Below are 13,150 nucleotides of genomic sequence, written 5' to 3'. Positions count from 1 at the left end.
CATCTCATGCTCATCTTCTAAGGCTTTTCCACATATTTCAAATGGATAGGGAATACAGAGGACTTTTGGAATGGCAGTCATTTTCTTACCCCCACCCCCACCCCCTTTCTTAGGTGGGATCTCTTTAGCCCAGGCTGGCCTTGAACTAGCAACATAGCTCAGAATGCCTTTGAACTGTTGCTCTGGCCTCCACTTCTTGATTGGTGAGATTATAGGCATGTGCCATTATATATGTTTGATGGAGTGCTGGAGATAATCCAGGGCCTGCTGTATACTAAATTTACATTCTAGTAACTGAACCACATCCCCAGACCCTGGAATTGAAATCTATCTACTCCAAGGTTTAATCTAGCCATCTATGCTGGCATCTACTTCCCCTCTTAGGCATCATGAGAGCTAATGAGATAGCCCATCACTGTGTGAGAGAAGGCTGCACGCGATGTGATGACATGGGCCATGGGACCACTTAGGTCACACTAGCAAGTTCTATGGTCTTTCCTCATTCTGCAGACTTTCTGAGTTGGTTATTGCAGTGTAGTGCAGAGGTTTATTGATCCATGGGCTAATTGAGTGTAGTCTGATTTTCACAAATTGTTACTAGTTCATCATCTTTGGCAATGGTTCTAGACTCTCCTTGTCCTTCTCATAGCCCTCCATTGTTGTTTTCTGCACTAGAAAATGGAACCCAGAGTTTTGTGCATGGTAAACAAGCTCACTCTACCGCTGAGCTCCTTTTTAAAACGTTGTGTTTTGAGGCAGGGTCTCTCTCACAAAGTTGCCCAGACTGGCCTTGAACTCTCTCTATCCTGTAAGCTGGCTTTGAGTTTGTGGTCCTCCTGCTTTAGTATCCCAGGTAGCTAGGATTATAGGGTTCTTACCAACAGGCTCTGGATTTTGTTGTTGGTTTTGTTGTTTGATTTTATCTTTAATTTTGTCTTTTGAATTTTTATTTTTAAAGACATTTTATTTATTTATTTGTATTTATGTGAATGCATGTATGCTTGTATGCAAGAGTCTGCAGAGGTCAGAAGAGATGTTGGATTCCCCTGGAATTAGAGTTGCAATGGTTGTGAGTCACTTGATGTAGGTGCTGGGAAGTGAACTCAGGTCCTCTGCAAGAGAGGCAAGTGCTCTTAACCACCGAGCCATTTATAATCCCTATGTTTTGCTTTGCTTTTAAAAGAGAAGTTTTAAGTTCCTAATAAGATTGGGAGGAAGAGATGGCAATATCTCTCATACCCTCACTTATGCATGCCCTCCCCTGTTGTCAATATGGCCACCAGAGTGGTATCACTTAACTTATACAGCATTATTAGCCGATGTCTACAACTGGCACTTGTTTCACTCTTGGCATATATGCTACAGACTTGTGCAGTGCACGAGAACATATATACACTGATATAGTATCACAGGAAACATTTTACTGTCCTAAAAGTCCTCTAAGCTCAGCTCACTTATGCCATCTCTCCAATCCCTGGCAACTACTGACAATTGTACTATCTCTATAATTTCAAATTTCTAGGATGTTCATCAGGAAACAACATTTTTACTAGTAAGCTCTGCTTAGCAACACACTCCTAAGTGCTTTCATAGTTGCCCCTTACTTATTCTTTGTGTTTAGATAATGCTCTACTGTTTGGATGTACTCAGCTTGCTATTTACTAGCTTGCATCCTGGTTGCTTTCAAGTCTTGATAATTATTCATAAAGTTGATAGAAATATGCACATGTGGAGTTTTATGAGAGCACCATTTTTTATTCTTTTGGAGATCAGCAAAGAAGGCAAGGTGAACCAATGCCACAGCATTGCCAGTGAAGACCAGCATCAGCAAAGCCCAATGAAGATCAGCAAAGAGTGGCAAGGTGAACCAAAGCCTCACAGCCTTGTCTGCTGTGTTGAGTTATATTTATACCCTTTCTGTGGGTTAAATGGTGGTGGCCCACATCCACCCCAGGGCTTGGAATGTGGGAGTTTTGAATGCTCAGACCCCACACCTGTGCCAGGTGGGCATTGGGCTATGAGAAGCCTTGGGACTCTGTTCTGGGGTCGGGGAAGCACAGTCTGAGGTCCCCAGGGACTGCCAGAGTGGCTCAGGGGTCCCTGGACCTGTGTGGTGGCCAGGGATGGCAGGTTCTCAGACTCTTAGACACCCCAGATGCTGCTGGATGCTGCAGAAGAACTGAGAATGGAGTGGGGGCCTGAGGGCTGGATCTGGCCCAGGGTGAAGGGGAAAAAAGGGGAGCAGAGAAAGCCCTAGCTGGGTCCCTGGGGAGGAGTGTCCTTGGCTTGCTCAGTGGGCAGCTTGGCTTGGTGGAGTCCATGGCTGGGAGCGAGAGAGGCCTTCTGGGGGAGATTAGATGCAGCTCTTTAGACAAAGGCCTGTTTCATTGCTCCCCAGGGTGGATTCCAATGGGAAGAGACAGTTCATGCTTTTAAAGCATTTATTACCATAGCAGAGAGTGTAGATGAGAAAACCAAACCCCACTTTCTTAGGGTGGGCCTGAGGTTAAATACATTTTGCAGGCAGGGAGGAGTGTCTGGGAAGGAGAATTTAATTGGCTAAGCCCTTCAGGCTTTTAGGTACCTCATTAAAATGGAGAGCTGTCTTGAGGCTACTTGATCTGTGGCCACATCCTCTACCTGTGGAGGGGCTTGGGGCATTGCCCTTACATAACTGATGGCCACAGACTATGGAGAGCTGCAGCCTCGTGTCAGGAGCCTGGTACCTAGGAGTGTGGCAAAACGCTTACTGTTCCTTGCTTGACTATTAGCTCAACCAGAAAACAGGCTGCCTTTCATGGTCCCACACCTTTCCAAACATCATATGTTCTCTCAAGTGCTCACTCTTAGCAAAATATCACATGCCCTTTTTCTAGGCAGCTTCCAGAAAACCACCATGTTTCTGTTCTCAGCAAAACATCCTCTCATGAGACAATTTCTAGAAAAACATCATATGGCACAACTGCGTCTCCAAAGAAACCAGAAATTTCCACTTCACATATGGCAAGGGTATGTTTACTTTTGTAAGATGCTAGCAGCCTGTCTTCTGAAGTGCCTGTACCATTCCATATTCTCAGCAGTAACCAATTAAGGTCCCCACTCTTCCGTATCTGTGCCAGCATTTGAAGCCATCAGTGGCCTGAACTTTGGCTGTTCTGGGAGGTGTGTATAGTGGTGTTTTGTTTTATGTTTCCTTGATGACATATATTTGGGAGTGTTTCTCCATATAAAACATTAGCTATCTATGTGATCTTTCTGCGTAAGGTTGTACTAAGTCCTTTGTCCTGTTTTTATTGGGTTGTTTGTTTCCTTATTATTGGGACTTAGGAATTATTCATCTATGGTTCTGGCATAAACACAGAAACAAAAGTCAACATTCTTCTGTGTTCTTTTGAACACAGGACCGAGAAATAAATGTGCAGTTATAGCCATCTGATTTCCAGTAAAGCTACTAGAGAGACATGTTGGAGAACAGGCAGCCATTTAGCCAATGGTGCTCGAGAACCTGGGTATCACATGCAGAGGACTGAGACAAGGTTCCACATCCTTCACCTCAGACAAAAATTAATTACAACTGAATGAGAAATCTTCATGTAAAGTCTAAAAGCTTGGCATTAGTGGAGGGGACATAAGAAAAATAGTTGAAGATCTAGGCCTCTTTATATGTTCAGTATCACTCTAGACATGAACAAAAATATTTTTGAAGCCTGTCGTGGCACTTCATTGTAATTGTTTTTTATGTCAACTTGCCCCAAAATAGGGCCACCTGAGTAGGGAGCCTCACCTGGAGAGCTGTCCTGACTGCCTTGGTTTCCAGTTGTGGGCCACACTAACTGGTAGCAGCCCCGAAGTAAAGGGTGTGGAGAAGGAGGCTCATTTCCTTCTTTGCTCCCTAGGTCTCCCTCCTGCAGACTTGTACTGAAGCTGGTGCTGATTCCTTTACTGATATCAGAATCAGCATTTTCAAGTTTTCACTGAGGGCTATAGGGCTCTTACGCACCAGCTGTAGTCTCAGGACTCGGACTATATTGGAGGATATCTCATTTATTGACTTAACAGGGCTAGCTTATATAGCTCAGTGGGGGAGGGGAGGACAAAAGAACAAGGGAGGAAACTTGCATATGCAGACTTGACTGAAGTCAGGCAAATGTTAAGCCAGTTCTCTGGCAGGGAAACAGAAGCTTAACTGACTCTAATAAGAGGTAGCCTTTGTCTCTATGGAGTTGAGTAGGCCCACGCCTGATTTGGGTAGGGAATAGCCACCCTCCTGCCCAGCTCTCTGAGAGAAGTCCAGGGTATGGGCAATGCTCTACCTACCATCTCTTGTCTGTCTTGGGAACCAACAATCTTGAGACAACTCCAACTGTTGAGGTATCTAGCTTCAAGGACTGAGTAATCACCAGGTTCTCAGCTTTCAGTTCAAGGTCATCCTCAACACACTGTGAGTTCAACTGTAGGTTGGGCTACATGAGACTGTAATTGTTAGCATTCTGTCTAAACTCCACCCCACAATTCCCTGACAACAGCCAGGTAGGCCTGACCCACTATAAAAGGGGCTGCTTGCCCCCTTCTCCCTCTCTTGCTCTTCTCTTCTTGCTATCTGCTCCCTTGTCCCTTCCCCATTCCATCCCCTTGCCCCTGCCCCGCTCTCTCCACATGCCCATGGCTGGCCTCTACTTCTCTACTCTCTTCCCCCTCTGCTTTTCTCTGCTTCTACTACCCTCTCGACTTCCCTCCCCATGCCCTGAATAAACTGTATTCTATATTATACCATCGTGTGGCTGGTCCCTCAGGAAGAAGTGATGCCTTGGAATGGGACTGCTGGGACAACTCCTCCCATACCTCACCACACGTCCATAGAGCATATCCCTCCTTCTCTCTTTATCTTTTTATAAACACACCAGTAATAAAAAAAAAACCCAAACAATAATAATATAAAAAAGATTGGCATTATCGTTTGGCATTATAATAGACATACAGAGCTTGACAGAGCTGAAGCACCTATTAAATTACAGGAAAATATTTCTGTTTCTTTAAAAGCAAATGGTTTCTTCATTGGCTCCTGTTGTAAGCCTGCCCGCGGTCTACATGAACCGGGTACACCTGGGAGGCAGGCTGGGGCTGAAAGAGACTTAGACTGCAAGAAAAGATAATGAAGCCAAGACAAAAATTTCCCTGATCAGGCCCGCGAGTTGAGTTTACTAAGAGAGTGTGCTTATAAGGGGGAAGGCTCATCCCCACTGCCAGTTCATTCTCGGTGCCTGGAGCCATTCTGTCAGCACGTGGTCGCCAGGCTGGTTGCTTATTCAGGAATGTCTCAGGAAGACAGGTTCAGCTTCTGGGCAAGTAGCAGAAAAGCAGGGCAGTTGTCTCTTCAAAAGGAGCCAGCCTAAGTCAGAAAGTTGCCCCGCAGGTGGCCCCAGCTCAGTGGCAACAAAGTCTGTACCCGCCAGCTTCAGGCTGGGGGGGAGCTACAATTGGCTCCACCCATAGAACTTCCTGTCAGGGAATGAGGGCAGTTTTGCTTCATAATTCAGTAGAAAACTTGAACCAGGTCAAATAGGTTCCTTGGAGAGATCCTGAACTCTCATTAACTCTTGCAGAAGAAGGTGAGTCTGGCTGGAAGAGACCTGGAGCAAGGGAGCTGTGAGAGGGAGAGGGAATGGAGCATCTATGGGGGTGGAAGTATTGTGTCTGCACAGGGAGGAAGCTGCTGGGGAGGGGGAGGGGTGGAGGCTAAGAGATATAAGGAGATGAACTGATGCGTTGCAGTGTGTCTGTGGGGAAAGTCACAGAGGGTAGCCTGGTGCCCTTTATAGAAAGTTCTGTGTCCCCCAAGGCAGGTTCTTTAGAGTTGGGAGAGAACTCAGATCATGTTTAAGTCACTTTTCTTACCTCAGTGTGCTGACTCCTCTTAATTGTACAACAGACAGATTTGCATGTGTGGCTGTGTGACCCTTGGCTTGACGGGGGCTGCTGAAGCCCGAGTAGCTGCCTGAAGCCACAGTGTAGTCTAGGGGCTCCGGGTCTTGTTTTGCATCTTGTCTGTTGCTTTCTCTTTATTATGTCTCTGTAGTACACCCTGAGGTCTGAAGTGGTGACACTTCTGCCAGTTCTTTTGTTATGCAGGATTGTTTTAACTGTCTTGGGGGTTTTGTTTCATGTTTATTAACATGATAAGTGAACATATTTCTGGCTTCAGTGTGATATTTAACTGTAATAATTAACATATTAACTGTGTACCAGTCAAAGCAGGGGAGATGAACAATTCCCCCCCCACTTCTTCCCTCCCTCCTTCCCCCCTCCCCTCCCCCTCTCTCTTTGGTCTGAGATAGGGGTTCTCTGTATAGCCTCGCCTGTCCTGAAACTCACTCTATAGACCAGGCTGGCCTTGAACTCACTGAGATCCTACCTGCCCCTGCCTTCCTTACACTTTCTTTATGTTTTGAGTCCTTGAATGCCTCTCCTAGGTCGTCATAAAATATATAGTAAGCTGTTGACCTCTATAGTCATCCTGGGCTTTCAGGTATTTGGCACAGTAACAATTTAGGTGCACTCATTTCCCAGACCTGGCACTGGGCATGAGCCAGGAACATCTGTTCCAATATTGGCATGAAGGCGGTAGCAGGAGTAGAGATAGGCTGTCCATGCCATCAGGAACAGCCTAAATGACATCCAGATCATCAGCCTTTTAAAACTATAGAACACTGCAAAATTTCAGGAGAAAAGGAAAAAAAAAGAAAGGATCGGGAGTGCTTCCCGTTTCTCTAATAGGTAATTTTCCTCTCTTCCCCTTCCTTAAGATCTGCGCATTCAGATCTTTAGAGTCACGTTGCCTCGACATGGCTGGCCAGGGAGACACTGAACTGAGGATCATTCTGGTAGGGAAGACTGGAAATGGGAAGAGTGCTACAGCCAACACCATCCTCGGGAGACGTCAATTTGATTCTAAGATTTGTGCCAATGCTGTTACCAAGACCTGCCAGAGAGCATACAGGAGGTGGAAGGGGAAAAACCTTGTTGTAGTCGACACTCCTGGGCTCTTTGACACCAAGGAGACCATGAAAACCACATGTTTAGAGATCAGCCGCTGCATCCTCTACTCCTGCCCTGGGCCTCACGCCATTATTCTGGTTTTGCGACTGGACCGTTACACTGAAGAAGAGCAGAAAACGGTCGCTCTGATCAAGGGTCTTTTTGGAGAGGCAGCCCTGAAGTACATGATCATCTTGTTTACTCACAAAGAAGAACTTGAGGACCAGAGCCTTGATAATTTTGTAAATGAAGCGGGTGAAAAGCTCAATAGTATTGTCTCGCAGTGTGGGAAGCGCTACCTGGCCTTTAATAACAAAGCAGCTCTGGATGAGCAAGAAAATCAACTACAGCAGCTGATAGAACTGACAGAGAAAATGATGACCCAAAATGGCGGATCCTACTTTTCTGACAAGATATATAAGGACATAGATAGCAGGCTGAACCAATGTCTAGAGGAACTGAAGGAGACTTATGCTCAACAACTCACTAGTGACATCGAAAGAATAAAAAAGGAATATGCTGCTAAATTAGAAAAAGAAAAGGCGGCACAAATTGTTTTCGCACAGAGAAATCATGATGAAAAATTAAGAAATTTGAAGGAAAAGGCTGAAGAGACTATATTTATGTATATTTTCCAAAAGATAAAAGAAATTCTTTCAAAACTTTGGGACGAGTTGTGGTAAATTTAATTTATTTATTTTTATTAATGACATTTGTTTTTGACAATTTCATACAAGCACACATATAATGTGTTCTGAATATATTAATGACTTGCTTGGTGCTGGAAGCCATGGCCTTGTGGACATTTTCTAGCTTACATAAACAATCCTGACAGAACATTCGTGGTCATAACAAGAAGAATGTTTGTGGGTAAAAAGGACACGGTGACCGTTGTCTCCAGAACCTGAAGATTGCCACCTGACCTTCGGAGAGACCCCAGACTCTTCCCTCATCCCTTGAAGCCTCCTCTTGCTTATGCTCATATTGCTACTCCTGAATAAAGTTTTTCAGAGCTTGATCAGTATGATTGACTTCTTGTCCCTCCCACTCTCTCACTACCTTTCCCTGGGTCCTCGCTGATGATCCCTGCAGGTCGGGGGTTAGGGGGGGAGCTTGGTGTGTTGGCATTGTAGTTTATAGAGTTTGGTTAAGACTAATGATGTCTTTTCTTCCCCAGCAGTCTATCTACATAGCAACTTCCAGCAACATGAAAAGGGAGGAAGCTTCCAGTCCAGTCCTGCCTGATTTCTTCATATAGTACAGTGTGTAGAGTGTTTAGCAATAGGATGGGTATAGCAAGTTCTGGTGGGTTCTTTATAATTTGACATGATTTATTAATGTAGTATATTGTATTTTCTGAAGATGGTTATGGTGACACGTTACATTCCCTGACTGATTGAAGCATAATTGATAAATAAAATTGCCTGCTTCTCATGTAGACATTGTGGCATATGTGTGTGTGTGTGTGTGTGTGTGTGTGTATATACATGTATATGTATGTATGTATAAATAATTAAACCAAGGTAATTAATAGGCATGAGCCCCATGCCCAACTGACTTTGAAATGTTAATTTTTGAAGTTAAACTAATTTCTTCCTTACATTTCCTCCCTTTAACCCCTCTCATGTTCCTCCTTGCTCCCTTTCAAATGCATAGCTCTTTTCTCTTTGTTATTTTTACACATGTATGCATACATAAATATATAAATACAAGTTGCTCAGCCTCTTTAGTGGCTATGTATGTACAGATTTCTGCGCTAACCACTTGGTATTGGGTAATCAGTCAGGGGAGCCACCCCTAAGGACATCCTGCAGCTCCTGCTGCTTCATGTGCCCGTGGCTCCTTTTTGGGGATAAGACCTCATGAGCTTTCCCCTTCCATGGTAGCATGTCTATTGCTGTTGAACTTGTAGAGGTCTTGTTTTGGCATCCACATATTGTTGATGCATCATGGGTGAAGTTTTTTGGTCATTTCTAGGAGAAACGATCTCACTCACTGCAGATTTCCTGGTTCTGAGATGTTCCGAGCCTTAGGTGCAGGAGTTTTGTTATAGATGCGTCTGTCGAGTGTGGCTGGGCACCCCCAAACCCCAGTTGAGCTTTTTAGATTGTATATGAACATGAGATGGGAAATATTTGCCCCCTTTTAGCACAGTGTCCTCCAGATTCACCCATGTTACTGCAAATGACAGTTTCTGTGGTTAGTTTTTCTCACCTTTATCTCAGGAGGTGACAGTTTCCTTCAGGGTCACGTTTCCTTGTCCTCTTCACCTCTTGTCTCTCTTATGCTGTCATCTTCCTTCAGATGTCAGTTCTGCCTGGTTACCTTTCATCTCAGAAGAAATGACAGGGGCTGGAGAGATGATGCAGCAGATAGGACTGTGTGCTGCTCTTACAGGGGACCCAACTTCTGTCCCCAGCGCCCAGAGGGGCTGCTCACAACCACCTGTTGCTCCAGCTCCGGGGAGCCAATACCTTTGCCTTCCTCTGGTACTTGCACTCACAGCCCACATAGACATGGCCAGGCAACACACACACACACACACACACACACATACACACTTACTTAATTTAAATATAAACCAAGTAAGTCATTAGGAAAGCAGGCTGGAAGCTCTGTAGTAGATCTCCAAGTTCCACTACAGGTGGCTGAGCAGACTATGTGGAATGAGTCCTAAGTGCTGGGATGTGCAAGGCTTTTGTGGCATCCTAAGGCATTTTCTCTTCTTAAGATGAAATGCAGCATTCTGAGTTGAGGAGACTATCAGGCCTACCGTTTCCACTAACCCCAAGTTCATCCTGTAGTAAGCCCAGTTCTTCATAGCTGGTACTTCTGAACTTGAAGCACCTATTGTGCTTCAGTCTCAGTCACTACCAATCTCCAGCCTATCTGGGCATGTGTTGGATGTTGATAATGCTGAAGCTTTCACGTTTGTACCCTCGGAAGCCTCTGATCACGTTAGTAGGTGTGCTGACCACAAGACTGCCTGTGGTACTCAACACGTGCTAGACCCCAGTGGTGCCTGGAGTTGACTTTACGTAAGCCAGCTTATCTTGACTTTGAAATCTCTCATCTGTTATTAAATGGAAATAAAACATGGCAGAACAAAATGCACAGAATGCTTTTACAATTGCACAGATCCACTCATGGTCATACCTGTACCCTCAATGATATTTTAAATAACTACTGCTTCAAAATAACTATTAATAAAAATATATTTGTTTTTTGTTTTTATTAATAACTTTTGCTTGTTGGCAAGTCCATGCATATGATATACTCTGGTCCTTCTTCTCCTCCTTCTCCTTTTCCTTCCCACCCCCTCCACCCCCCTCTTTCCTAAAATCTTTTCCCTAAATTATGACTTTTTCTTTTGCCTTATATCTCACAGAATTGAATAGGGCTATTCATGTGATCATGAGTTTGGGGATATACATTAAAGCCTGGCTTTATGTACCACACTAGTAGGTATAGAACTGGAGACTACACTTGCCCCATCCCTGTCCCCATTTCTAGAATCTGTTTAGTTAGGGGGAGCTATGGCATTACTAGTCTTTCCAAGCTGTGAGATTCCTTCAGATTATTTAAAAAATTTTATTTTAAACATACATGGGCGTGTTGCCTGCATGTCTGTTATGTGCATGGAGCCCACAGAGGCTGGAAGAGGGTGTCAGATCCCCTGGCATTGGAGTTACAAATGGTTGTGAGCCACCACTGAGTGCTGGAACCACAGTCTGGGTTCTTTGGAAGAGCAGCTAGGGCTCTTGATGCCATCTCTCTAGGGCAATTTTGATAATTTTTGTAATAAATTTACTAAGTATTCTATTAGTAATTTAGGCCATTAAAACTCCATTACAATGACTCTAAAAGGTAGTAACAGTGTACACACATCACACTTGCTTAAGACTGAACTGTGAGTGACCAGAACTAAGTCTCTCCAGGTGGAAGGCAGAGGAGAGCTCTGCTTTGGACCAATTCCAGTCCTAAGTGACATCCAGGAAGAACTCTAAGTCTAGTTTAGCAGCTGAAATCTCCTGGAGATCTTCATTTCTCAGTCTCTCTATTTCAAGTACCATCTCATGTCAATGGCAGTGTGCACAGCCCTTCTATCTTAACCATTCTGCTCTGTAATATGACATGAGATGAGAAAGACAAAGGTGAAGGGGCTAGCACAGGAAATGTCTGTTGGCAGGAAGGAGGTGTCTCAGGACACATTTAAAAATAGCTGTTTTACTCTCATTAGAAAGGGTTCCGGGAAATGGGCTGACATCAGCTTGAAACTCACAATTTCTGGAGGACTGTTATGAAAAATAATCTCTGGTCTCTTCACACACACACAAAAAATTTCGACCAAGTTGGACCAGAGATTTCTTTAAGTCTGAGAGTGGAACTCATGAATTGAAGGAAAATGTCAGTTTATGTAGTATAGAGGGATCACGAAAAATGAACAGAAATTGTTGAGAAAGAAACTATAGGGCTGGAAGGTGTAACTGCTGACCTGTGGAATCTGTTATAAATGCCTGTCTGGACTGGGACTGTATCTGGACATCTGTGCGCCCAGCATCCCAATTTCTGAAGGTTTCAAACTCATGGGACCCTTCAGTGCACAGGGCAGTACATGGAAAGGTGAGAGGAGGCTTAGAAGGCCCGTGGTGAAGAATTGAGGTTTGTCAGGACCTCTCTCAGAACCACCTGGTTGCCTGGTGACTCTGTGCCAAGTTACTAAATTTCACAGATGAACCTAGGAATCAAAGTCACTTCATAAATAGATTTTCCTGGTGGAAGGGTTGGTAATCTGACTCACTCTCCCGCCAATCACTCTTATTCTTATTTGTGTTAGGGATCCAAAATCTAAGCTCTTCCTGCTGATCTCTGCTTGAGTAACTCCCCAGAGCGGCTGGTTCCTTGGGGCTTATAAACTGTGTGGATGTCAAGTATGCGAAAACAGTGTGGAGATATGAGGACATGAAGTTCTTCTAATATGTATATGTATGTATATGTGTGTGTGTATGTGTGTGTGTGTGTGTGTATGTATGTATGTATATGTATGTGTGTGGATGGAGAGATTGAATAGAATTTGAAAGGAGACTGTCCCAAGTTGAAGAGGTAGGCATGAAGCCTGAAGCAAACAGAGAGAGAGAGAGAGAGAGATTAAGAGAGGGAGGGGGAGGGGAGTGAGAGGGAAGGGGAGGGGAAGAGGAGGGGGAAGGGGGAGAGGGAGGGGAGGAGAGGGTTGACGGGGAGAGGGAGGGGAAGAGAGGGGTGAGGGGGAGAGGAAGGGGAGGAGAGGGGGAAGGGGGAGAGGGAGGGGAGGAGAGGGGGAAGGGGGAGAGGGAGGAGGAGAGGGAGGGGAGGAGAGGGGGGAGGTCCTGAAAAAAATCAACAAGAGGAAATAAAAGTGAAATTACACAAGAATCAGCCCCAAAGTAGGCAGAATAATAGAGAAGAGGAGAGAAAGAACAGGTTGAACAAGAAGAAATCTGGTAGCAGGACTGTGACTATGTATTGTTAAAGAATTGTATACAATCACATAGTGTGTTTGGATCAGTTCCACTCCTCTGATTCCTTCTCTAGTCCTCTCCTTTCCTTCCCGACTTCTTGTCACCTCTGTCTCTCTCCCCCATTTAAGAAAAAATCTAAACTCCACTTAGTGCTGTCCATCTGAACAGAGATGTGGAATCATCTACCAACACATGGGTAACCTCTTAGGGGCAGTGCTCCTGAGAAAAACTTCACAACTTCTCTCTCTCTCTCTCTCTCTCTCTCTCTCTCTCTCTCTCTCTCTCTCACACACACACACACACACACACACACACACACACACAAACACCAGCAGCAATCAATTGCCCACAGCTCCTTAGATAGGGCAAGAGTTCATGAGCCCTTCCCCATCAGCACTGAGGTTTTGGTCTGTGCAAATTTGTGTGTGAAATGACCTTGTCATATCCAGCAAATAGTGTTTCACTGCAGTGTTCAATGACTCCAGTCTTTCCACCCCTCTTCTGTAATGAGCCCTTACCCCTGAGGAGAGGAGATATGATATAGATGTGCTATTTAAATCCAACTGTATCATGAATTATATGACATGTAAAATACCTAAATATCCAAATTAAAAGTA

General features: G+C 44.6%; 1 protein-coding gene across 1 annotated transcript; it reads left to right on the top strand.

Moving 5' to 3' along the window:
- The first annotated feature begins 5,501 nt into the window (after positions 1 to 5,501).
- On the top strand, positions 5,502 to 8,355 carry LOC110297030 (GTPase IMAP family member 9). The gene is made up of 2 exons (XM_021165829.2): positions 5,502 to 5,609; positions 6,804 to 8,355. Exon 2 carries the CDS (start codon positions 6,843 to 6,845, stop codon positions 7,716 to 7,718), a length of 876 nt encoding a protein of 291 aa, XP_021021488.1. The 5' UTR covers positions 5,502 to 5,609; positions 6,804 to 6,842; the 3' UTR covers positions 7,719 to 8,355.
- Positions 8,356 to 13,150: the final 4,795 nt, after the last annotated feature.

Source organism: Mus caroli, unplaced genomic scaffold (genome assembly GCF_978045245.1).
Source record: "Mus caroli unplaced genomic scaffold, Mus_caroli_1 scaffold_7, whole genome shotgun sequence".
NCBI lineage: Eukaryota > Metazoa > Chordata > Mammalia > Rodentia > Muridae > Mus > Mus caroli.
Note: the sequence above shows the minus strand (reverse complement) of the source record. Positions and strands in the feature narration are given on the sequence as shown.

Bases quoted from the DNA above. Each gene is read 5' to 3' on its own strand.
- LOC110297030 (XM_021165829.2), top strand. From the start codon at position 6,843: ATGGCTGGCCAGGGAGACACTGAACTGAGGATCATTCTGGTAGGGAAG.